Source organism: Sinohyriopsis cumingii, chromosome 16 (assembly GCF_028554795.1).
Source record: "Sinohyriopsis cumingii isolate HCF-2022 chromosome 16, ASM2855479v2, whole genome shotgun sequence".
In the NCBI taxonomy this organism is placed as follows: domain Eukaryota; kingdom Metazoa; phylum Mollusca; class Bivalvia; order Unionida; family Unionidae; genus Sinohyriopsis; species Sinohyriopsis cumingii.
The window spans coordinates 40,679,042-40,705,486 of NC_142976.1; the positions used below are offsets into that span (position 1 = coordinate 40,679,042).

At 34.2% G+C, this 26,445-nt stretch overlaps 1 protein-coding gene across 2 annotated transcripts; it reads left to right on the forward strand.

Annotated features, from left to right (window-relative positions):
* Window positions 1-1,774: 1,774 nt before the first annotated feature.
* Window positions 1,775-25,332, forward strand: LOC149780282 (uncharacterized). Of its 2 annotated transcripts, XM_089937083.1 has the most exons (7): window positions 1,776-2,006; window positions 7,495-8,141; window positions 11,885-11,958; window positions 12,926-13,037; window positions 15,938-16,000; window positions 18,699-18,832; window positions 24,796-25,332. In XM_089937083.1, exons 1-7 carry the CDS (start codon window positions 1,808-1,810, stop codon window positions 24,926-24,928), a joined length of 1,362 nt encoding a protein of 453 aa, XP_089793209.1. In that variant the 5' UTR covers window positions 1,776-1,807; the 3' UTR covers window positions 24,929-25,332. The 2 variants fall into 2 exon arrangements, with proteins under 2 accessions (XP_089793210.1, XP_089793209.1); XM_089937084.1 differs by lacking the exon at window positions 18,699-18,832 and having other exon boundaries at window positions 1,775-2,006.
* The last annotated feature ends 1,113 nt before the right edge of the window (window positions 25,333-26,445 follow it).

Below are 26,445 nucleotides of genomic sequence, written 5' to 3' on the forward strand. Positions count from 1 at the left end.
CTTTGATAGTAATAAAAGTTGTGGTTGCTGGACAATAGGGTTGTGTGTGTGTGTATATGTATGCATGTATGTGTGTGTGTGTATATATATATATATATATATATATATATATATATATATATATATATATATATATATATATATATATATATATATATATATATATATATTGTTATGCATATTTGATTTAATTTATATCTGATTTAATTGTTTGTAAGTTTTAAAAAAATTATTTTTTTTTTAATTTCTTGATATGTCAAAATAATGTAGTTCTGTTTACTAGGAACTCATTACTTTTTCCAGAAAATAGTTTGTCCTCGACTGTTAATTTTTGTAAACACTTAAATCTGACCTAGTTCCTGACCTTAATTCAGAATTAGTAACCGTTACTTGAACAAGATTTTTTAATTTATTTTTATTGTGGGAATAATAAGGTTGAGATTGTGGCTATGTTGGATACGTGACCATCGACTTGTAAATAGATTTTAGTGAAGTAAACAACCTTTTTATTTTATTCTCAGAGTAAAATGATTGTTTCTTATGATGGACATGCAGGGGCTACTTGATTTTCTTTTACGTAAACATAATCACGTGACCATTATCTGGGCATCTGTTTTGTGTAAAATTAAAGTTTTAAACCATCATTTTAGAGAAATAATCTCAGTTGGGCTTCTAAACACTTGGATGTAAAGGTGTTTCTTTTTTTGTGTCATTTTGGGAATTACATTTTAATGTTTATTCGATTTCGATTCTTAAAGATTAATTCGTTTCTTTGGAAATATTTTGAGTGCTCATGCAGAGTTATTGAACAAAGAAATTTCATTAATTCAGTCACTGGATTATTTCTCAAGTTTCTACAAAGAACTGTAGACTTCAACACAGTACAGGATACAGCATACATCATTGCCATTCCATCTTGGATTCTTCGTAGGGGCTCAAACTTGAATTCATTAGAACATTTAAATATTAGGACTTATAAAATTTTATTCCTGGATTATTCTTAGATTATTTTTGGATTTGATTCTTAAAACCGTAAGTTTGTAATTTTTCATTTTGATAGCATTTTATCAGGGAAATAAATAATTTTTTTAATTTTTCAAAGCTTGTTGTTTTTCACTATATCTTGTGTTACTTTTTATTCGAGCCTTAGCACACAACAATATTTATATATATATATATATATATATATATATATATATATATATATATATATATATATATATATATATATATATATATATATATACACACGCACACACACACACACACGAACACTGTGCTTCAAAGAATTAATCATAAAATATATTTCATGTTTCAACAGATATAACCACCAGTTTTGTTACGTTATCGTTTTATTAATTTTAATTGTTATGAGGGCAACAAGATTATAAAAATAATTACATATAATACCATATTGAATTCAATGTTAAATTTGACATTTTGCTATAATTTTAAATGAACTTTTCGTAACTTTTCGTTACTTTTCGTAACTTTTCGCACTTTTTGCATTTTTGGTCATACCGACTGCAATGTCCTCACTGGACCAGCGTTTGTCCGCTACGGCACCTCAAACAAATCAGCGAATTACCTGATACATTTGAGGGAGTAAGTTGATAACAATCATCTCACCGAAAGAAATGCGGGAATAATTTACTTAAAGTCGTTAACATTTGTGAATGTCATATTTATATTAGTAGTTAATAAAGCATCTAACTTTGGAAAGGTGTCAAGCTTTTAAGAATACAAGAAAAGAAAATATTTGTTGCAGCTGTGATAGTTAAATAAGGGATCCCCTTAATGCGGAAGTATGGCGGAGGGGGGTAACGAAAACGAGAAGGACAACCCGTTTTCCTTCAAACATTTTGTACAGAAGAAAGACAAAAAGAATGAACGTAAACAAGAAAGTAATTACAAAGATTCAGACGAGTTTGACATTTTCAATCTTCCTGAATCCTCATCGCAGAAGAAAAAGGAGAAAACACGACCCGTGCTTCTTGTAGAAGATGGTTGGTTCAGTACCTGTTTATCGCCGTGTTATGTATCGTTAGCATTTGTAGTACACTATGCAAGTGAACCCTTTAATAGTAGGATATGTGGCCATAGTTTGCATTAGATCGTAACTGTACTTTATTTATTATTGTCTTTCTCTATCGTTCAGTAACGTAGAATCACTGGTATATCTGAAGATGAATTTGTATCATTTAATATTCCAAACCAAACATTTATTGACATTTGTATCTTTTCTTGGTGGACATTAGTAAGCGATGCTAAAATATATTTATTTTAATCCTGTCAGCAGGGACAGCAGGCTTCAATGTTTAAAGTTTATCAACAATGATTATACAATGTGTTTTCAGAAATTGTAAGCACAGGCACGTGATTCGGGTGGAAACTAATGTGTACACTCAGCATTTAATGGTGAGTGTACACATTAACCCCCACCCAGTCAAGCGTCTGTGGTTGTAACTTCCGAAAGAAATTATAGTATTCACACACACTCCCATTTGTTTGTACCCCCTTACCGATTTTAAAAAGGTAAAACAACATTCATATTTTTTTGTCAGAATAATTTGTATTTGTTTTACCACAGATCACACCATTACAGCCACATCCATTACATTATAATTTTGCGGTCAGAAACAAAATTGTATGTAAGAGAACCACAATTTGAACACAGGTATATCTATTTCACTGTTATACTGGTAATGTCAGATTATAATTCTTTTACAAAAGTGTACTTAGTGTTATTATTGATGGAATTTAATGTGTAATTCCCATGAAGTGTTAGTGCTAGGACTGGTCAGCCTGGTGTCAGGATAATGTGACTGGGTGTGACATCATGCAGCATGATCTCCCAGTGCTAGACATCACTATAAACTGCCACACTGCAGACATCGTAGTGATATGACTGAAAAATTGTTAAAGTTATGTTAAAAATCCATATTACACACACACCATAAAGTACCATTTTGATGCACAACCAGTTCATTTATGTATTACAGTGTATTCATATGAGAAATTCAAAATTACACCCACACACCCCAACCTCTTTTCTATATAATAGAGTTTACCTTGGCAGCCTATACAGACACATTGGATAGCCCAGTTATGTCATGTATACATTTTTGATGTGTATACCATAATCAGCTGACAGTTCTGGCAACCATTATATTTTAACTGTAACTAATTTCCTTCCATTTTGAAAAATACACTTGCTGAAAAACAAAATCCAGTTGTGTAGTGTAGTACTTCTGGTGATCTTATATGTCGTTGATTATAATGTTTCACAAACTGTCATCAGTTACCGTAAAGACTAGAAAACTCTAACTGTTACAGTATTGTACTAGTTTCATAATTTCCTTCCTAAGTTGTCTCCGTACATAAATGTCTGACCCTTCATTATAATTTGCTATCTAATTAATTTATATAAACCTCTTATATTTTTGGATTAAATCTTGACAGTTTATTTTAATTAGGTAACAAATTCAGTTTAAGAAAATGTGCTATCCTTTTTTCTGTAATTCTAATTTTACACAATACTGTCTTTTCTCATATTTCTAAATTATCTAAATTCGATCACCAAATACCCTAATACAGGTAAATCTGGATTAGAATAGTTAATATACATAGGAGAGAGAAAGTTCTAAATATCATAAAAACAATTGAATATTAACCAATCAGAAATCATGTCAGTTTGGCACACTGATTTACCAGAGAAGGTTTGAAAAAGCCGTAACAGTGAATGATTGATGATGATTCTGCCTTGACAAAACACCATATGCACTTCAGAAATTCCAAAACGGATGTGCAAAACATAAGTTTGAATAAATGCCAGGCATTTGCAGTCTTGGTAAAGGTGATTGTATAAGGCATGTTTCACCATATTGAGGCTGAATTCTTAAAATAAATGATTGGATACAAATTTGAAGTATTACAAATTTTTTTATACAGAGATTCTGATTTACTAAAGCTGACATTCCTATTTCACACCAACAGGTGTAATTAACATCGTTGTCTTCTGTCATGGTAATTGTAATTCTCCAAGATGGCAAGGCTTCTAAGATATGTTTATAATCATTTCATTTGAGTTTTCATGGCTGTCTACATGTTGACAATCAAATGCGTAGATGTCTGGCAGAAACCCTAACTGACACCTAACACCAACTCTTTGCCAGGGTAAAATCTGTAATCATGGTAGCATGTTCATGATACGTGGCAAAATATGTGGAATGAAAATTCCACAAAGAATCTTATTAACATAAGGCAAACTGTTGGAGAGTGGTATCTCTGAATAAAACAATTTCTGAACAAAGGTTTCACTGCACTGATTGACACACATACCATGTGTACTCTCTTATAAGTCAAGTAAAGCTGATCCTGATTTGCTGTAGCACAATTAACCTGCAGATCAGGGTCATTGTTGTTTATTCTACTAATTACTCTTGACAGACTGCACAAACCCCAATCTGCTGGTGCATGATACGACAGCAAATTTGGGTATGTACAGTTTGCAGTTTGACTCATCGTATAAGCTAATATAGATGGTACATGTCTCATGCATACATTCTGAAGACTGAACCTTGCTGCAGGTGCTTACCATGGCAGTGTCCACTGACAGTAAAACACATTCTTGTGAAGTGTGTCACTTTCCAAACTGTGAGACAGAAGTAATTTGTTGTAAACTGAATGAAGGTACTGTATGATGATATTCATGTACCGCCAGAGAGAATTTTGGGGGGAATACTGCTTATTTAAAAAAAAAATGTTGACATCATGCTTCAAGGGTTTTACTTTTATCTTTTCTTTATATACATTTTATAGTATTTTATTATTTTAACACCTTAATAATGTATTTTTAGTACTTCATATTTAAATTGGTTTGGAATAGTTTATCTTTCAAAAGTTTTTTGTGCAAATTATTTTTTTTATTTGTCCAACTTTACCTTTAGTTAGTACCCTCTGTTGTGCAGAAGTGCTGTAAAACACTACACACACACACATACACACACACATGAAGAAATATCTATTTATATTTCCCATTTACAGATCAAGATTGAAATCTGTTTTGACATTTAAAATTATTCTGACATTATCCTAACATTTACAAAATGGTCAGATTAAGTAAATTAAAAGGGCTTTATTAATGTACAGAATGTAACTAAGTAAATAATTGCCCCTTACTAAATCAAGATCTAATCGGAAATCAGGGTTGATTAGTATAAAAATACAAATAGATTAATCAAAAATGAATATCTTAATGTTTAAAAAAATAGATTTTTTTTGTGAAATACGTAAACATAAAAATCAGTGTCATTAAAATATAGATAAAAATATTGTACAGTACATGCATTGTATATTTAGAAAAGAAAATTTCTACAGTGGAAATTAATTCATTCATGCTGTTGTCCATGAACCTAGCATAGTGGTCATCTTGATGTCCACATCATAGGTCATAGTAGATGGATAAAGTTTTATTGCCCCCATCAAAAAATCACAGCTATATGATCTTAGTAAGAGTGAATGTCCACTACATTGTGTGGAATTTACCTTTGTACTTGTGACTCATCTGCAGGAGACAGTACAAAATGATTTGTATTATAAGCTGTATACAATGATTTTTAGTATTTAGGAGCTGCACAAGATATTAAAAAGCTTATTAGAACATGATTTTAACTAGTAGATAAGAGAGAGTGGAGACTCTGCATTTGAATGTAAAAAGGTACAAGTATTAACACATTGTTACAAGAAGGCATTGAAACAGTCAGGAATATAATCGCTTGCCATGGAATATCCAGTTAATAAAACAAAGAATTTGAAAAACATGACCTTTTTTATTTTACTCTGTCTGCCACTTTACTGTCATTTGCTTAATATGTTCCCACACAATGAAATACATGTCAGATGTACAAATTTTCCCAAGAACTGAGGAGTCAGTGTACTGGACTGGTGTTGAGATTTACCATAGACCTGCTGTATATACCAAGACTCAACTAAGTGAATGCTTCTGTATTTTCCTTTGTTGACAGCTCCAAAAGTTCTCTTTTGGTAGCTAACAATTTTAATGTTACTAAATTTAGAGGTGAAAGTGAGTACAAAGTTTAATTGTTTAATTATTTGTGATAGAAGTTAGGTTAATATATGTATTTTCAGTTGATGCAGATACATGTTTTTCCTGTCCATTTAACAGTTTCCAGCTGTCAGGCAAATATTGTTTTATTATCAGTTGCTAGTGTTTCACAAACTTATTGCATTATGACCCAATTATCTTTTTCACTAGTAACTTTTTATATGATGAAGAGTTGAAACATTTGTGGCAACAAAATAGAAAATAAAAGGATGTCACACTGCCTTGTTGTTGTTATTGTAGGGTTTAACGCCATTTTTCAGGACATGATAGGCTATATATGGCAGCCAGTATTAATGATGGAGGAAGAACCCGGGAAAACCCCGGAAAGAACCACCGACCCACGAGAAGCTACTGGCAAGCTTTCTCACATACCCACATTGGCTGAATCCGAGACTCAAACCCACGCAGACAGAGGTGAGATGGCAGTGATCCGTAACGGAGAGCACTTTAGACCACTCCTACACTGCCTAGCATGTCAGGTGGCATTAAATTAAAATGGTTGCAGATATTAAATGATGATGATGATGATTGTCATTATAATCTTTTTAAATTGAACTAAAGTACCTGCCATTATGAAAACTTGGTTATAAAATGACTTTCTGCAATCACTGAAAGTTTAGTTGTTTTGGTTTTAAAGTGGAATATATTTTTTTGAATTGCTTTTATTGTGGTCTCTGTTTTTGGAGGAATAAAAATAGTTTCTGCACAATAACATTAGTTCTACATCTTATACATAGACCAAAATTTGTGGATATATATGTACGAGTAGGAATAAAGAAGCCTACTGATTTTGCAGTCAGGAGAGTAAAGGTTGAGGTCACAGTAACTGGAATAATAAAAATGGTTTCTGTATAATAACATTAGTACATGTACATGTACTGCCATCAGTACTTGCTTATAAGTCAAGTAAAACTGCAAACAACAAACAGCAGAGTTACCCATATATATATATATATATATATATATATATATATATATATATATATATATATATATATATATATGTTACCCATGTCTTTCCATAAGGACTTGTCCTGTCAATCAAATATTGTTTCTTTACTCTGTAACATTAGTTTGTTGCATTTATATTAAGATCTAGATCAAGTTGGACTTGTGCCATTTTCAGTCAAAATTGTAAAGAGTTATAGCCCCTGTTTTCCATTCATTTGTATCATATTGGCAGGGGCATGTGTGACATGTAGACACATCTTTAGTTTATATTTAACTAGCAGCTTTTTACTTAACAGTTAGTCATTGTGGATTTTTTTCCACACTTATTATTACTTTGTGTCTTTTTCTGTAAATTTTATTTCACTCCAACAATATTAAGCTGTGCATTATTTGGATTTTTCCTTTTATATTTTCAGACACAAGCTCAAAACCTAAAGTGAAGAAGAAGTCTCCGAATGTGAATCCATTTTCCTTCAGGAAGTTTCTGTCTGGTGACAAGGGTTCATCTGCTCAAGGGAGTGAATCTAGTATCAGTAGCAAGTCTAGTAGTTCTAGTTTATCCAAAGGTGCACCAGACTTAGCCAGTGACCTTCCAGACTTTGTACAAGATCATTTGAATGATCCAACCCAAGATGACAGGCACTCTAGAGATTTGGACCTGCCAGATTTCACACTCCCTGTATCCAATAACATACCTGATGTTAGTGCTGTGATAGAAAATGGTTCTGTTAATGATATTGGTGCATTGTCTCCATTCAAAAATAGGGCAGTAAATAACCTAAGGCATATCTCCAATAGACAAGTAAGGGAGCCTGGTGTAGATGGAGATTTGTTTGAAAGTGATTCTGAAGAAGAAAGGACTAGTAGGACACAGTTTGTTGTAGGTGTTTTACCAGACTTTCTCTCCGATGGTGCAATAGGGACTGGTGTAGATAACAGTCCTGACCCTCTTTCACAACAGCAAATTGATGATAGTGCAAAAATTATCCAGAGCGAACAGGTTGATTTATCTGGACAAACCAGGGAAAATATCTCTGCAAAGGAGTTAGCTGAGTTGAAACAGGTAGGTTATACAATTTGGAAAGATATATAATCTCTAAACGTTAGAGCCTTCTAGTGGGTCAACAGAAAACGTTTGTTTATCTCAGTTTACATATGGTCGAGCTACAGAGAGTTTATGGATTCTACTGAGTTGAGCAATGGTCGATTGCAGTTTTACCCCCAGTTTTACAACTGAATCAGATGGAGCAACATACATGTAGGTTACTAATTGCACACAATTATAGCCATGGTGCAACCAGTGCTTATGGCTACATGTCATTGTGCTACATCTTTAAATCAATAATCTTCAACATTTTTGTATTTATATAGAAAATGCAAAAATGTATAGAAATAGTAAGTTTTAGTCTGTAAGGTTTACGAGCAAGAATATTTAATTGCTCTTCAAAAATGACAAGAAAACAACATTTGACTTAGAACAGTCAGTGCAAATGGACATAATCATAGGTTCAAACTGGTGTCAGCAGCCTTGGAAAGTTGAAAAGCTTTTTGAGTAAGTAAATAAATGCTACGTGGCAAATTATTTTATGTAAAATTTAAAGGGAAAAATAGTTAAATTATTTCTGTGATGTCATAAAAATGAATTCCTGGCAATTATGAAATTTTTTCTGTTTTCCATGCTGAAGATACAGATTTAATACTTTGCAGTCCCTCAAAAACTTTCTTTTGCACATACTTTTCTAAAGCATGAAATTTTACTTTTAACTGAGATAAAAAGATAATTATGTCTGAATAAAGTAAAAGTTTGTACTATCACTCAGATTTAGATTGCATCTTTGATTCCCTAGGTATCATTAAATCTATCTGCTTTTTATTTCAATTGAATAAACCTTTCTTCTTTGAATACGTTCCCCAATCACATTACGTTAGGAATATTAGCCTGCTACCTTGTGAATCCAGCCCTTCTAAAAGACGAAAAACAATTTCCCTATCTATCTAAAATAGACAAAGGGCAATAACTCTTGCCCATTACCTTCCCTCAGCACTGCCAGATGTCACTAGCTTTTAGCTGAGCGAGTTAGCTATGGGGATGCTCAGATGGAGGGTGGTTGGGAGGATTTTAAGTAATGTGATGGGTAAGTATTCTTGGAGAAACTTAATTAAAAATTTGTTTTCTTCTGTGAATATGTTCACCAATCACATTACGTTAGGAGAATAAGTAATAGGAGGAGGGGATACTGAACATCTGACCTTTACCTTGGGTATCCTAGGGAAGAATAGCTGGATTCCCCCATGTGATTGATAACCTGTTCACCTAATTACATAAGCAACACTGTCTAGGGTCACTTGACCTGTGGCCCTTATATATGGTTATGAAGAGAAAGATGGAAATCTTCTTGCCTACCAAAAAGCTAACAGGCTGTGTTGACTGATTTAGTTGGGTCTGGTGGCCATCTGTGCTGCCGTCACTGGACATACCATATGCAAGGTTTGCCTCTGCGATGCTAAATATCTGAGATAAAAACTTGAGAAAGTTGACTCTGCATGCCAGCCAACAGCTTCTGTTATATCTCACATCAAAATGTTATGTTTGAATGGGAAGCTGGCACAGATGGTTCTAATCTCAAGAGCGGTAATCTTCATGAGGCAAATCTGATTTTGTGAGACTTAAGTGTACACCAAGCATATAACCCACTTCAGTCATGAAGCAAGAGCATGAGAGTTGACATTCTGTTTCCTGGCTTTCAGCAGGAGGAAGAGGTGCTTGTGTGGCCACAACTTTGTGCATTTCAGGTAGTGCTTGAAAATGCAAGTAGGATTTTGCATGGCTGCTGCTCTCGACCTGTCTGTGGAAGAGAGGGAGTGAATGATGACTCTTTGGTTTGCCAGTGGACAGTAACCTGTTTTTGAATACAAAGCCTGGTTATATCAAGAGGACTGCCCAGCAGTCTGAACTGAACTGAACTGAAGATTGTTCTGGTCAGTGATGGAAAGGTCATGTAGCTCACTTACCCTGCATGCGGAAGCTAAACCTATCAGGAAAAATGTCTTGTAGTAACTTAAACAAAGTGTTGGATAGAGGAATTGAGCCATGTTAGAACCCAGGACATGTTCCATTTTGGAAACAGAGTGATGGATTTTGGTCAATTAAGATCAAAATTGGCTAAAAGATCCAAAAGGTGATTATCATGCCAAATATCATATTTGCCGTGATGCCAGAATGTGTCCAATATCATAGAGCAGTTAGCCTTTGATAGTGATTGGGACCACATGTTTCTCCTCAAAGTGCCAGTGAAAAAATTTGACCAGATGAGGGATTGAGTGACTCAGAGGGACTTTTTTATTGGTCTGGCAACATTCCCTGAAAACATGCCACTTTCCCTCATACGCCTTCAGAGTAGAGGGCCTTCTTGCTCTTGGGATTCTCTCCACAATTGAAGGTTGAATTGTTTGTCTAGCATGGCTGTCCTGATAACAGTCAGTAGTGCAGAAGAAGATGGCCCAGGCAGGGTTGGAACATCCGTGACCGTGGCTGCTTAAGAAGATTCAAGTTGCCTGCGATCTTCCTGGACAGATCCATCACTAGATTGAGTAGATCAGTGATCCACGACTTGTCCCATCTGAGAGGGGCTATCAGAATCATCTGGTATTTATGACCCCATAACTTTTGGATGATTTTTGGTATCAGGACCATGGTAGTGTTGGCAAATGCCCACAACCTGTCCCACCTGATTAACAGTGTATACATGGCTCAAGCTTCTGGGTCAGGGACTGGGACTGGAGAGATGATTGTGGGTAACTTGTGATTCTGCTCATCGCAAAAAAGTCAGTCATTATACATGCCCAAAGCTTGCAGATCCAAGTGAAGACCGAATGATGGAGAGATCATTCCATTTGAAGGACTTGACCTCTCCTCAGTAGAGTGTCTGCCAAGACATTGAGTCTGCCAGGAAAGTGTCTGAATTGTATATTGATATGGAGATTGTTACACTAATGTAGAAACTGCCAAACCAGAACACACATTTCAGGTGATTTGGTGACCCCTGGTTGAGGATACAGGTCACCATCACAGAGGTGTTGGATATAATAACTGTTTTTCCTGAGAGTCAATCTTCCAAAAGTGAAAGATGTTGATTACAGCCTTCATTTCTAGAATGTTGATGTGCAGAGTCTTCTCCCTTGGCTCTCATTTGCCACTGACAGTAGTGAAGTCCAGCAACAGGTGGGCACCCCAACTGTATTCTCCGAGAAAGATAATTTACTTAAAAATTTGCTTTCATATGTTTATGAATCCTGTGATATATTAGTATACTGTTTAAAAAAATCTTAAAATTATCAGAAATAGGACTTTAAATTTCAGCAACTGTTGTGGACCAGAATGCATTGTTACCCCATAGTATCTTCATCAGTAACCTTATATAAAATTGTAAATGCAAAAGCTGTTTGATTACCCATATAACATTTCAAGTGCCTGACTGTATGGTTAAAAGATTGTTTAATTTATATCATCCAGGTGTATGAGGAAATGAACAGATACTACTAACTTTGCTATCTCAGAGTCAGAATTTCAAATATGTTCAGCATTTTATTTTTGTTTTGAATTAAAACTTTTGAATTCCTTAAAAACTACAAGTTTAGGTCATACCACTTTGATCGCAAGTAAAGAAGTTTTGATAATATGGAATGCACACTTTTTACACTTGGTTGTTACAAATAAATTTTCATTGTTTGATTTATAAATTAGTTTGCAAAGGTTGAATTATGCTATTCAGATTTATTCATAATTTCTAATTTACTTTTCACCAGCTTAGAGAAGAGAATAGCAATTTAAGACAGCAACTTCAGGAGAGTCAGCAAAAATTAACTGCTGAGTCAGCAAGGTGAGATTTAAAGTCTTCGTATTACCTGTTTGGGATTTATGGGGATTTAAGTCAGCAATGTGAGATTTAAAGTCATCATATTACATGTTTGGGTTTTATGGGGATTTGAGTCAGCAATGTGAGATTTAAAACCTTCATATTACCTGTTTGGGTTTTATGGGGATTTGAGTCAGCAATGTGAGATTTAAAGTCATCATGTTACTTGTTTGTATTTTATGGGGATTTGAGATGATGAATTCTGTACAGCAGTGTTTTGTTGGTCAGCTTGCATAGGTAACTAATGTTGCATATATTGAAGCAAATAAAGTAGCAACAGATTAAATCCCATGAGACCATTACCATCCACCTATTTGGACCAGCTCCACTGCAGATCATTGGTATTTTCTGTTGACAAAAGTACCTCATTCCTTAATCTGTCTTTAGTAGAGGAATCTTAATTCATACACATTATTCTCAAATCATAAATACACACATAATTTTGCTATGAATTATTTTTAAAAATTAATTGTATATCATGCTACATGACTTCTATCTTACCATGCATAGACATTCTAGCAAATGGGCTTGTTTTTAGATTTCATTTATCCATTTCATGTTGACAATAGACATGATATGTCAGAATCACTCAAATTACAAGTGTAATGTCAGGGGTGTCTGAATACAGTTTCACTTATTAAATAAAACTAATTTTTTAAAATTTTGTTCAACAAAATGTTCACCTATTTTGTCAAATGAAAGCTAGAAACATACATTGTGCCCAGTTCATTTCAGTTTGTTAAAGATTTGAATGGTTTCACATTTTTTTCCTTTTAATGTTTGCAAAAGAGGAAAATTATTCTCCATGGTTAATAAATTATATATATATATATATATATATATATATATATATATATATATATATATATATATATATATATATATATATATGGCATTCACGTAAGAACACCTATTATGTAAACCATATCAGGGTTGCCGAGCTTGTGTGTGAGGTGGAGGCCCTGAAGAGGAAGGAAGTTGAGGAGACAGCTACCATGGAAAAAGTGATACAACAAGTGGAGGAGAACCTGACAACAACCACGGTGTGTAGTTATGCTTCAGACATTTTGTTCTTAATTGGCTTAATATAAAAATGGTGTTTAATTCCAACATAAGATGGAGCATATCATGTTTTAATGTAGTCTGTCTGCCCATCTATCTGTTCCCTATTTCATTTCCACAAATTAGCTCCAGTTCTTTGCCAACTACTGTTACCATAAATTGTAAATGGCTTGCATTTTATTTGTATGGAAGAAGTCTTATCAATTTTGGGGTCAAAAGGTCAGAAATCAGGAACATTGTGACTGAAAGAAGAATGATTTACAGACAATAATGTTAGTTCTACCTTCACCCAACTTTTTGGCTGGAGTAGGATAGATGTCAGCAGATCAAAAGGACAGACTTTAGTTTTATATACCTTGACCAATGTTTGTGAAGGGTTTACTCTTAAAACAAGGAAGAGGTTTTGGGGTCAAGAGGTTGAAGATCCGAGTTATTGTGGCTAAAGAAAATTGGGTTTTGTACAATAAATTCTGTTCTAAAGTAAGGTCCTTTACCAAATTTTGTAGATGGATTGCACTTGGGGTAATAGAAAGGTCACAGCCATGATAAGTCTAATAAGTAATAAAGTTTAGATCAAGACTACATACCTTGACCAAAGGTCAAAATCACTGCAACCCTTTTGTCAATAATCTCCAGAGTTTTGAGGTTTTATTTATATCCATGATGCTGTTCATTTTTAAACTTGCAAGGAGGTTACAAACTGGCGGGTGGTGTTGGTGGTGGTGTAGATGAATGCTGTTTTCCTTCCCACAAAACAGTAGTCATATACATATCAAGATTAACTAGCAATCTTGCTATTGAAATTATGAAAATTACTTGACCAACAGAAAATTGGCTTGGCTACTGTTGACATACTATGTTGGATAGTCTGAATGACATTCATGACTTAACTGGGTATATTTTATCAGTCATTTGTGACACAAATAAGGTACCTGGCAATTACCTATAGAACAGACCCTGAATTTTATCCTGGAGGAGCAATGATGTTTTTGTGAACGAAATGGGTATGTTATAGTTAGTGTGTACATTCGAACGATGTTATTCACCTCAGTAAGGAAAGAACCTCAGGATTTCTGAGGAACAACGATGATATTGTACAGTCACTGTTTGATGGTAACTATCACTGCTGTGGTGAGAATAAACTTATGAAATTTTTGAATGATGCATAAGCAGATTCTAGTAGGGAATTATTTTCATAATTTGTTTTATAACTTTTCTAAATCCTTCTCTTCTTTGTTGTATGTATCCCAAGATCTGCCCAAAAATATCTGTGCTTCTGGTCAGCTGACCATTCCTGTTTTTCATTGCTGACCCTAGCACTTCTTACCCCACAGGGTAAAAAAATTCACGAAATTGATTTGTGCATCTAACTGAGCCAGTTTACCCCAGTACTTGGAGTGCTTAGTACATTATATATACTAATGTTTTTTAAATAAAACCTTCCTACCAATCCTTATTTTAAAACCAATGCAATAGGAAACATTTTTGGCACAATCTTATGAGTAAGACACACTGGACAGTGGTCACTTTGTGTGAGTAATAGTACTATTCATTTTATGAGTTTTGAGATGAGTGGAATATACATGGTCCATAGATGAGGTACAATTTGTCTGCTTTTTTTGTAACAACCTGGCTAAGATTATATGGCTGTGTCATATTTAACACACTTGCAAGAATATGTAAGACTAGTGAAAATTTATATTTAATGATAAGAGAAGATTTGGTTTTGTTTGGTTTTGTGCTTTATGGTATAGCAACACAAGGAGGTTATTTAGTGCCACGGCAACTTGAATTGAGTGCCTTGCAAAAAGGGACACACCATGGTAGCTGATCCAGGCTGGTACGATGGTAGGATTTGAACCTGCACCCTTTCAATTTGAGTCCATCATGCTAACCACTGAGCCACTGCAGCTTCCCTAATAGATAAGAACAAGTCCAGGTTTCCAGGTGTAGCCATGATTATTTGAACATCAAACATCTATCCATGAAGCTTGGGCATTTGGTGGATGGTATACTAAGCAGGTCAGAACTGAGCTAGTGTGGGGAAATGTGAATTTGACAAAAACAGTTTCCAGGAGTGTGTAACTATAGTTGTTCTAGATGTTTATCCAATGATGCCATCAGCTGACCTGTTTAAGTCTTTAAGCTGGCTTCCTTTTGACACAAGAATCCTATAGGTGTCCTTCATAGTTTGACACCTCATTGCCTGAATGATATTACTGTCAAAGCCAGCCATACTGTCTCTGTGTACTCATTAAGCATCAAACTTGTGCTTAAAAAGATCAGAACCAAGAACTAATGCATTGAAAAAGACACTTACCTATACAGATCTTCTGAATGGATACAGCTACCATATGAACTAAAACAGCCTGGGTATTTTGCTGTGTTCAAATCAGGACATTTCAACCTCCAAAACATGTCACTAAACATTCATGCTGTTTCTTATCTGTTTTGTGTATGCATAAATGAGCAACAAACATGTTACAATAATGTACCTGTATACACATAGCAAGTATTAAGTCAAATATTTGTGTGACATTGACCTAAAGTTAATATGTTCATTTCTTTCTTTTATAATTATTGTATATAGAATCTTACATGCCCCGGAGTGCCTAATGTGAGATTTTGACTGAATGAGTTGTACCCTCAGAAAATAAACCATTCTTCTTCTTCTTATTATTATTATTATTATTATCATTATTATTATTATTATTATTATTATTATTAATTCTCTGTTGATCACTCTATATTATCGATATTGGCTGAATAGTGGTTAATTAATTGAAGTACTTGTGCTTATGAAGCATTTTTTTTGTTTGTTATTCAGTCAAATGAAACTGTTATGTTTCTTTTTATTATCCAGTCATTTTTTTTTCTTCAGAAAAGGGCTGTGTCAGCTGAGTTGAATGTGGCCAAACTGAAACAGGAAGTCAAGACTTTACAGGTAATTCATCTAGGTCTGTCTTCACAGAGAAGAGTCACATATATTCAGATCTTTAAGTAAATAATATTATACAATGGCAGGATCTATTCTAAAACATCCTTCCATTTTTTTTTTAAATGGAGAATATTGGAATGTTGATTTAAGGAAAACATAATGGAGGGCTAGAAAATATCATGCATGAGTTGACACATTTGGTTGATGTTTAAGAACAATTTTTTGAGATGTGCATCCTAGAATAGATCTTACAATGGCATGCTGGTTCCTCACTCTTTATCCACAAACTACTTTCTAAATGACACTGCCATCACAAGTTGATTTCTTGTACTTTATTAAAATTTTAAATTTTGCCAGGAAAACCTGTTTAAAAAAAATAAAAATAATCACTCACCCAACAAGCATGAGTTGAAAAAAGATTTCAGCACAAAAATTATATTCTGAATTATTAAAATTTAATTATTTTCTTATCTTTAAATGAAATGTGTAAAAATAAAAAAAATGGCCAAAATTTTATTTGTCTTAATAAGAAAGTTGGTCTCCTACAGTTTTATATTTTTTATATCACTTTCATAATAATTATGATATCATCAAAATTTTAATGGAATTTTTATAAATCACATGAGAAAACTACATCCAGTTTTGATTGAAAATATTTTACCTGGTAAGTGTCATATTTAATTCTTGATATCTGTTTACCATCTTGTGAATAAACGAAATATGCTTCGATTTCTGTAATTTTGTTAAATATTAATCCTCCTTAATGTGGTATAAAACTGCCATTTCATGTAGCATGTGCTTAATGGCTAACAGTAAGTCTTACATTTATTGATATGACAACTGCATTACTGTTTGGTTTCATTTATTTTAATGAGTATTAATTTACCTGGTTTTGCTTTTTAAAAATGACACTTTTAGTTATACTAGTCTTAGACCAGAAGAGCTTATGGGATGACTCTGTTGTCCATCTGTCATCTGTCTTCCGGCATCCATCCACCTGTTGGTACAATTTTGTTATTGCTACTCCTGCAAAACTGTAAGGGGGCCCAAGTGGCTGAGTGGTCTAAAGCACTCACCATTACGGATCATTGCCATCTTACCTCTGTCTGCATGGGTTTGAGCCTCAGGTTCAGCCAGTGTTGGTATGTGAGAAAGCTTGCCAGTAGCTTCTCCTTGGTTGGTGGTTCTTTCTGGGGTTTTCCTGGGTTCTTCCTCCACCATTTATACTGGCTGCCATGTATAGCCTATCTTGTGCTGAAAATGGCATTAAACCCTACAACAACAACAACAACAACAAAACAATATGGATTGCCATGAAACTTTACAAACATGTTGGTACCAAGGTCCAGTTGGTTCTAAATGAAAATGGTACTCCTCAGGCCACCACAGCAGCCAGCTTGAAAACTTTCTAACACTGCTCCTTTAGAATGGATGGTCATATCAACATTTGGCTTTCACTTAAAGTCTTTCATGATATCTTGTTGGTCCAAAATGAAAATGGTGTCAATTTAATGTCCATTATGGCTACCACTGTGGGTATCTTGAAAATCTTTTAATCTCTACCTCACCTGAAAGGATGGTTATTTCAGCATGAGATGTCCACAAAAAGACTTTTGATATTTAGTTGATCTTAAAATGAACATGGTGTTGATCTGACATCCAGTATGGCCATAACAGCAGCCATTTATAATATCTTGTTAGTCTTGAGTAAAAATTGTATCTATCTGATATCCAATATGTCTTGTTAGTCTTGAGTAAAAATTGTATCTATCTCATATCCAGTATGTCTTTTTAGTCTTGAGTAAAAATTGTATCTATCTCATATCCAGTATGTCTTTTTAGTCTTGAGTAAAAATTGTATCTATCTGATATCCAGTATGTCTTGTTAGTCTTGAGTAAAAATTGTATCTATCTGATATCCAGTATGTCTTGTTAGTCTTGAGTAAAAATTGTATCTATCTGATATCCAGTATGGTTCGATCATGAAAATCATGTTGCTATTCCGCCTAGAAAGAAAGACATATACTGCCTTACATTGAAACTGCCTTTGAAGGACATGTGTATAATTTTATTTATATATACTGAAAGGGGATTCATAACCATATCCACTATTATAAATAGAACCATGTTATAATGAATGGCCTTATAATGAGGGAATGTTGTATTTATTGCATACCTTATATACTCACTGATAAGACAAGTCCAGCTGCGAAAATCCTAACATACACCCTGATCTGCAATCACCTAATGTGCCAGCAGATTAGGGTCTTTGTTGTTTGTTCTGCTGATTACTCCTAACTGTCTTGACTCAGAGGCAGATATAGGTATATGGAGTTTGCAGTTGGACTAGACTTATATGCAAGTATGTATAGTAAGTGTTAAATATGTAAAAATAAGACTAAGATGGTAATGATGTGCCTTCAGATACTTGGCATTGAAACGCTTATCAGGAAACCAATCAGTAAGAAGCTTGCTGTCTTGAAATGATCAGTAGACAACAGATGCTCCTTGGAAGTCAAGCAAATTGTAGAGTCTCTATCCTTTTACCTATTTCTAATCTAATCAGTTTTATCAGGAGAATTTCCAGTAGCTTAACTAAAAAGAACTTCATAACTAACTTAAAACAAAAATTTGTACAAAAAATGTAATACACATATATATTTAAATGAAATTAAATGAAGTAACAACTGTGTCTTCTTCAAAGGCTCACGTGTCAAGTTTACAAGAGAACACAGTATTGCAGTCTGGAGATAGGGGACTAACAGACATCAAGGAAAGAACCAAATATGTATCTGAACAGCTTTCCTCAGCAGCTGCAACTGCTGAAACTTCACTCAGGTACAAATCAGCTAAAACACTTCCCTTAAGTACAGATCAACTCAAACACTTCACTCAAGTACAAATCAGCTCAAACACTTCACTCAGGTACAAATCAACTCACACACTTCACTCAGGTGCAGATCAGTTCAGACACTTTACTCGGGTACAGCTTAATTCAAACACTTCCCTCAGGTATGGATCAGTTCAAACATTACACTCAGGTACAGATCAATTCAAACACTTCACTCAGGTACATATCAATTCAAGCACTTCACTCAGGTACAGATCAGTTCAAACACTTCACTCAGGTACAGATGAGTTCAAGGACTTCACTCAGGTTCAGATCAACTCAAACACATCACTCATGTATGGATCAACTCAAACACTTCATTCAGGTACAGATCAGTTCAAGCACATCTATCAGGTGCAGATCAGTTCAAACACTTCACTCAGGTACAGATCAATTCAGGCACTTCACTCAGGTACAGATCAACTTAAACACATTACTCGGGTATGGATCAACTCAAACACTTCACTCAGGTATGGATCAATTCAATCACTTCACTAAGGTACAGATCAATTCAAACACTTCACTGAGGTACATATAAATTCAAACACTTCACTCAGGTACAAGATCAATTCAAACATATCGCTCCGGTGGCCTAGTGGTTAGAGCAACCACCTCGGATGTGGGAGGTCGAGGGTTTGATTTCCAGCCGAGTCATACCAAAGACTTACAAAAATGGTACTAACAGCTGCCTCGCTTGGCGCTCAGCATTAAGAGGTTAGTGTTAGGACTGGTTGGCCTGGTGTCAGAATAATGTGACTGGGTGGGACATCATGCTACATGTCTGCGGCATGATACCCCAGTGCTAGACATCACTACAAACTGACACTGCAGACATCGTAGCGATATGACTGAAAAATTGTTAAAGCTACGTTAAACTTTTTTTTCCAAAAAATCCGAATCAATTCAAACACTTTATAATGTTCATATTTTTCCACTACACTATCAAGACATAATGCATACATTATATACTTGCTTATAAGTCAAATCCAAATGCAAAAATACAGACCATGATCTAATGTTGTATAATGCACCTGCAGATCAGGGTCTGTGTTCTGTTCTATTGGATACTCCTGTCAAAATGCATATACACAGATCAGCTGGCACATAATGCAACAACTTACCTGAGCCTCTGCAATTTGCAGTTGGACTAGACTTTTAAGCAAGTACAGACAGTACTAAATTGGTGGCTTTAGGTGACAAAATACAAAACCAATAATACACATGCTTTTAAGGCACATCCAGAAATAATTAATTGGTGATTTGGAGATCACACAGTTCTCTGCTCCATACAAGTCATGTATCATTTACCATGATCTGTTTGCTTTAACCCAGAAAACATGCTTGATTTGAATCATTTATGAAGGGAATGTACAATCCTTAGTGGTCAGATTGTTCACATTAGAAGCACAGGACAAGATACAGTTATGTCATGTATTATATTTCAAAATATCCTAATTAAAATATGAACACTTTTAGAATGATAATGATGCTGTTTTTGATTATTATTATTATTATTGTTGTTTTTGATATGATGATAATCAATGTCTGTGTAAAGGGATGTAACCAATATTGGGATTATACATGCTTTTTCAGGTATCATGTGTTCGTATGATGTATTTGTATTTACTAGCACCTTAATACAATAGTAGCTATATGGTTCCAATCAAAGAGATATTCTGAAAATGCAAAAATAAAGAACTGAACATAAACGTTAGGAAGATAAAAACTTCCAGATAAATGTAAACATATTGTACTACTAAATAAAGTATAGCAGGTAAAGATGTCAAAATTTTGTCAAATGTATAAAAAATAAAATTAGGTAAATATGTTAAAATTCTGTAAAATGTATATAAAATAAAATATAGCATGTAAAGATGTCAAATTTTGTCAAATGTATATAAAATAAAATTAGGTAAATATGTGGAAATTCTATAAAATGTATAAAATAAAGGTAAAGAATTCTGTAAATGTATTTAAAATAAAATATAAAAGTAACAAATATAAAAAAGCATTAAACTATACAGTATCTTTCAGAGATAAACATTCAGTGAATCCTGAGTTTTTTTTAAATCTCAAACCCAAAAGGTGAGGAATTCAACAGCCACATAGGAATCTCTACAACCTGTCATACCAAAAATAAATGATTACTATTGTTGCACCAAAAAAAAGAAAAATCTTTAAAATTTTAAGATGAAATTGAAAGCTTCCTTACTGAAAGAACCGATCCTGTTCATTTTGCTGTACTTATTCCTTTTTGGTGGTGACACACAGTCAGCTGATTTGACACATTTGGTGTTCATGAGTGTCTGACATAAGGTCCAAGTTGCATTTGAGGTTTTAATTATGGCTGATATGAAATTCGTGGATTTCTGGGTTTAATGTCATTTTTCAGCACACAAGAGGTTATACATGGCAGCCAGTACATTTGGTGGAGGAAGAACCCAAGAAGACCTCAGGAAGAACCCCCCATCCTATGGGAAACTACTGTCAAGGTTTCTGACATGTTCACATTGGACGATCCAAGCCTCCAACCCACGTGGACAGATGTAAGATGTGAGTGATCTGTAAAGGCGAGCGCCTTAGACCACTCAGTCACCTAAGGCTCCCACTTGCATGAAGGATCTGTTAATTAAAATTTCACTCCATTGTGTCAGTAGTATATGATGGACCTTATTCATTTCTCTCTTTATCTAGTTTTACTGGCTGGTTTGCAATTCATGTGAAAAAGTTTGAGGATAAAATTGACATTTAAGGCTGCATGTCAACAACAGGTTAAAGTTTGTGTTTTAGGTTTGTTTATTGCTTGTTGGAAAAACTATACATTTAAATTCAACTTTGTCACACAGAATGTGCCTTGTAAGGTATGGGTTATATATGTATGCTGTTTAAGGGTTTGGTTATATATGTATGCTGTTTAAGGGTTTGGTTATATATGTATGCTGTTTAAGGTTTTGGTCAAATATATATATATATATATATATATATATATATATATATATATATATATATATATGCTGTTTAAGATTTCATTATATATGTATGGTGTTTAAGGTTTGGTTATATATTTATGGTGTTTAAGGTTTTGGTTTTATATATGGTGTTTAAGGTTTTGGTTATATATGTATGGTGTTTAAAGTTTGGTTTTAATTCTGTGTATTTATAAGTATTATCTGTCATGTCTTTTGTTTGTTTTCATCAGTCTTATTATCTAATTTATAGTGAAAATTATGACATATTTTTTATTGGGTTTAAGTTTGTTGTATGATCCACTATTATTATGGAAAGGAGTTTGATAGTTAACCCCATTTGTCTGCCCATCTTTCCATCATACCTTGGTTCAGTTTTGTATTTCTCTTGGCCGTGTTTTTTTTGGCATTTTCATTTAAATGTATAGTCTTGTAATTTAGTGTTTGGATCCTGTGTGGAGAGATCTTAGCTGGTGTTCTACAGTTTCATATTTTGCATAGGGTTAGAATGCAAAAGAAAAAGAATTTTCCTGGGTTTACTCACTGGTTATACTGGCTATTTATAAAAAGACCTTGTATATTTTAGTTATTGTTCAAAGAACCTTTAATTCCCTTTATTTTGGTGTATGATTGATGGGTGTATTATGAGTTATAGAGTATACAGCTTGGCCTTACTCCAGATGTGCACCTCTCAAAAAACTGCTAGCTCTCATTGGTCATTTTCATTTCCTGGACTGCAGAGGTTAATTGTCAAAAAAAGAGTCAATAATGTTTTTTAAACATCTTTTATATTTGGTAATTCATTCATTGCACTTTCAGAAGCTTGTATTGTCTAGTCTGGCAAAATTCATTTTCTGTATTTTAATAACTGTATGATAGTGTACTATAGATTAATTCAGGCTGATTTTTTTAGCACAAGGGAGCAGTTAGCTGTTTGCTTAGATCATGTACAATTTTCACAAGTATATCCAAAGAAATTTCAGCCACAGTACATGAAAGTAACATAGCATTATGCCAGCATTCTCTTTATTGTGCATGTTGCAAATGTAAAGAACTTTGCCTTACACCTGCTACTCTCTCAGAAGTTGATATCTGTAGAGCACCCCTTTAACTGTCAGGCCAAAATTAGGTCATTATTTCTTACATTTCATGCTTTAGTCACTACTTTTGCCTGTATCACTATATCAGATGGCTTTTAATTTTCAGTCTATCATGTGGTTTCATCTATAGTCTCATTATGTTCCATGTTATCATCACATCAAAAGTATGCCACTATGATCTGCATTTCATATACCAATTACTAGGTCAGTTTCTTAAGCAGTCTTATGAATTCTCTATGGTATGTATGACATTATAATTCCAAAAGTAGGCCACTGTGACCTGTGTATGTAAGTGGTTTTTTAATTATGAATAGTGGTAACATAAAACGTAATTAGAGATTGCTTTATTTATATTCACACATTTAACTGCTTAGTATTTCCTGAAATTCCTTTACAAATGCCTGGAAAAGCAAACTGTACTGTCAACAGGGTTTTATGATGGTAAAAATTAAAGACTATTGCCCAGCAAGCTAGAATTTTCCTTAAAAATTTGAACAATATTAAGCTAAATATTTCAGCTGGCATTTGTGTTAAGGTGAGTTATGCTGTCTTCTGACAGATTTGTTACACTTAATGGTGAAGAGTATCATATATATGTTTTTTTTTTTATGTTTACCATATCCGGTCAGAATTTTGAAACCTCTTATGCTTTCTTCATGCCATCTTTTTGAATTTATTTTGAAGAACACTAGCCATTTTGTATGATCCAAAAAAATATGAAGGGGGCATATACTTTAAACCTCATCTGGCTGCACTTTTGTTTATCTTTCTATATGTCCTTCTATCCATCATACCTTAGTTCAGTTTTACATTATTTTCAGTCCATATTTTTCTGGCACTCACACCTTTGTAGTTTAATGTGTGGATCCAACACGGAGATAACTACAGTGTCTTGACAAAATTAGGTCACAATGGCCTGTGTTTCAAGCTTGAATTATTTTATTGTGAGCACTTGATCATTGAGCCTACAGCCATGTGGCTTTATGGATCCATTATACTGAGTTATACCTGACCACATCATAAGTTGGTCAGTTGACCTACATTTCAAACATCATTGACTTGGAGCAGAGTTCTCAAGGGTAGGTGGTTCTTTCCGGGGATTTCCCAGGTTCTTCCTCCACCATTAATACTGGCCGCCATATATAGTCTATCGCATGCTGAAAAATGGCGTTAAACCCTGCAACAAAAACAACAACTTGGAGCATAACATTTAGGTCAGTTTCTCAAGCAGTGTTACTTGGTAATATTTCATACCTTTTTATAGATACTCTATGGTGGGCATGACACCCTAATTCCAAAAGTAGGTCATTTTGATCTTTATTCCATGCTCTATATTTGCTTGAAGCTGTTCTTTGGGTGCAGTGTCCTGTGCACTATTAACTCTTCAGGTACATGTATAGATATATGTTCCTTGAGTATAGTGAGTAGTAATTGTATTCATTCCCAATTTGAGAGGGTTTTGGTTTTATTACTCCATTCACCTACATCTGGTATGTGCGGGAAATTCAATAGGAAATGCCTTGTTAACAGTGCCCCATAAAACAAGCTATGCTGTCAGCCAGGCTTTATGATGCCAAATCTGTAATATCAGAAAGATGTATTGCCCAACAACTTAAGAATTGGAATAATTTGGTTTTGGTCAAATGCTACTAGTTAGCATAGGTGTACGCATTAGCTATTGCTGTCATCTGATAAGCCTTGCAAAATAGTTTTGTTGAAATATTTACCTTTATAGGAATACGCACTATGCTAACATACATTTGCATTGATGGATGGGTAGATTAAATACAAATAATTTATTATTGTTATATCATTTCTGTGGAAACTTCATTTCTTGCATTTCAGACAGCTGTTGAGTGGTGTAGAAAACCTGAAGCTGCTCTCACAAGTGCTGACTTCTGTAGACAGATTTACAGAAGTTTCAGGAAATGGACCTAAGCCAAATACAGAGGAAATCCCTAAACCTGATGTGGCTTAAACTTATTTTGTACTGACATGTTTCATTCTCAGATCCTAAATTCAGTTCTCTGAAGTTGTCTCCCCTGCCCTGAATGCTAGCTGGTGATTATGATGAGCATTCATCCTAAGATTTTAGAACCAGTGGTGTGAAATACCCTTGGTTTTTGGAGACTGAGTGTGAAATTTGGAAATCTGGGGGTGAACATACCAGATCAGTGAGTGAAAGCTTTCCACAATGGGATATATATTTGAATATTTTAAAAATCCTTTATCCTACTTATTGTCAAAGCTTATATGAAATTCACATCAGTTTCTATTTTACCATCATCCAGCCTCATCATGTCTTGTTCAATATTAGCATATGGCATGTATGATGTAAATCTAAATGTAAAAATAAAAACTGAATAAAAGTGCAGATAATTATTTCAGTATTACATTACCTTTTCTTTTATTGAGTGAAATATTCTTATCAAAATAGTTTTCATCATATGTATAGACTTGCTTTTTAGACAGGTTCAGCTGTGAACTGATCAGACTCAGAACTGCCATTACATAATGTGCCAGCAGAGCCAAGTCTTTGCAGGTTGTTAGAAACAATCAGTAGAACAACATAGACCCTTATCTGCTGGCACATTAATGCAACAACAGATCAGGGTATGTGTTGTTTGCAGTTTGACTTGACTTAGAGGCAAGTATGTATGGTAATTACTTTCTCAAATGTATACGGTTGACTCAAAGGATGGTGAAAACCAACTGCAGCATTCGTTAGTGGAAATCACTATACAAAACCTCATTTGCCTAATGGTGCATCAATATTTTCAGCAGAAATCAGGGCAATAGATCTTCAGTTTTAAGGCATGCTTATTAAACATATTGGGTTTTATACAACATAATAAGGTAATTGGCCAAGATAATCGTTGACACATGCAGCATTAGGATTTAGCCAATGCTTATTCAATGTGATGTTTGATCATAAATTTCTCTGGTTCACTTCTGCCTGGTTGATGTATCAGCTTAACAGGTCATATTATGGTAATCAAAAGTGTTAACTGTTTGTAAGATTGCACTGTTAGAAGTTTTTTAACTTGACATTCAAAAAGTGACACCTCAGACAGCAAATGTTGATAGTGGTCAGGTCAGATGAGTTGAAATGACCTGAAACTTTATCAGTTTTGAGCTTTAATGGTCACAGACCAGAAGAGCTTATGGGATGTTCTGTTGTCCATCGATCTGCTGGAAGAAGTTTGTTATTGCTACTGCTAAACTATTTGAAGAATTGGCATGAAACTTTACACATACATTCATCTCAAAGTTTAGTTGATCCTGAGTGAAAATTAGTGCCATTCAGACATACAATATGGCCACCACAACAGCCATCTTGTAAATCTTGCTGTCACTACTCCTCAGTGGATGGTCTTATTAACATGTGGTTTTCACTAAAAGAGTTCTTACAATCTATGGTCCTGAATGAAATTGGTGTCATTTTTAGCCACCATGGTAGCCAACTTGAAAATCTTGTTATCGCTACTTATTCTG

Coding starts and splice junctions, on each gene's coding strand:
- LOC149780282 (XM_089937083.1), top strand. CDS start 1,808: ATGGCGGAGGGGGGTAACGAAAACGAGAAGGACAACCCGTTTTCCTTC. Junction 8,142..11,884: donor AGTTAGCTGAGTTGAAACAG/GTAGGTTATACA, acceptor ACTTTTCACCAG/CTTAGAGAAGAGAATAGCAA. Junction 13,038..15,937: donor AGAACCTGACAACAACCACG/GTGTGTAGTTAT, acceptor TTTTTTCTTCAG/AAAAGGGCTGTGTCAGCTGA.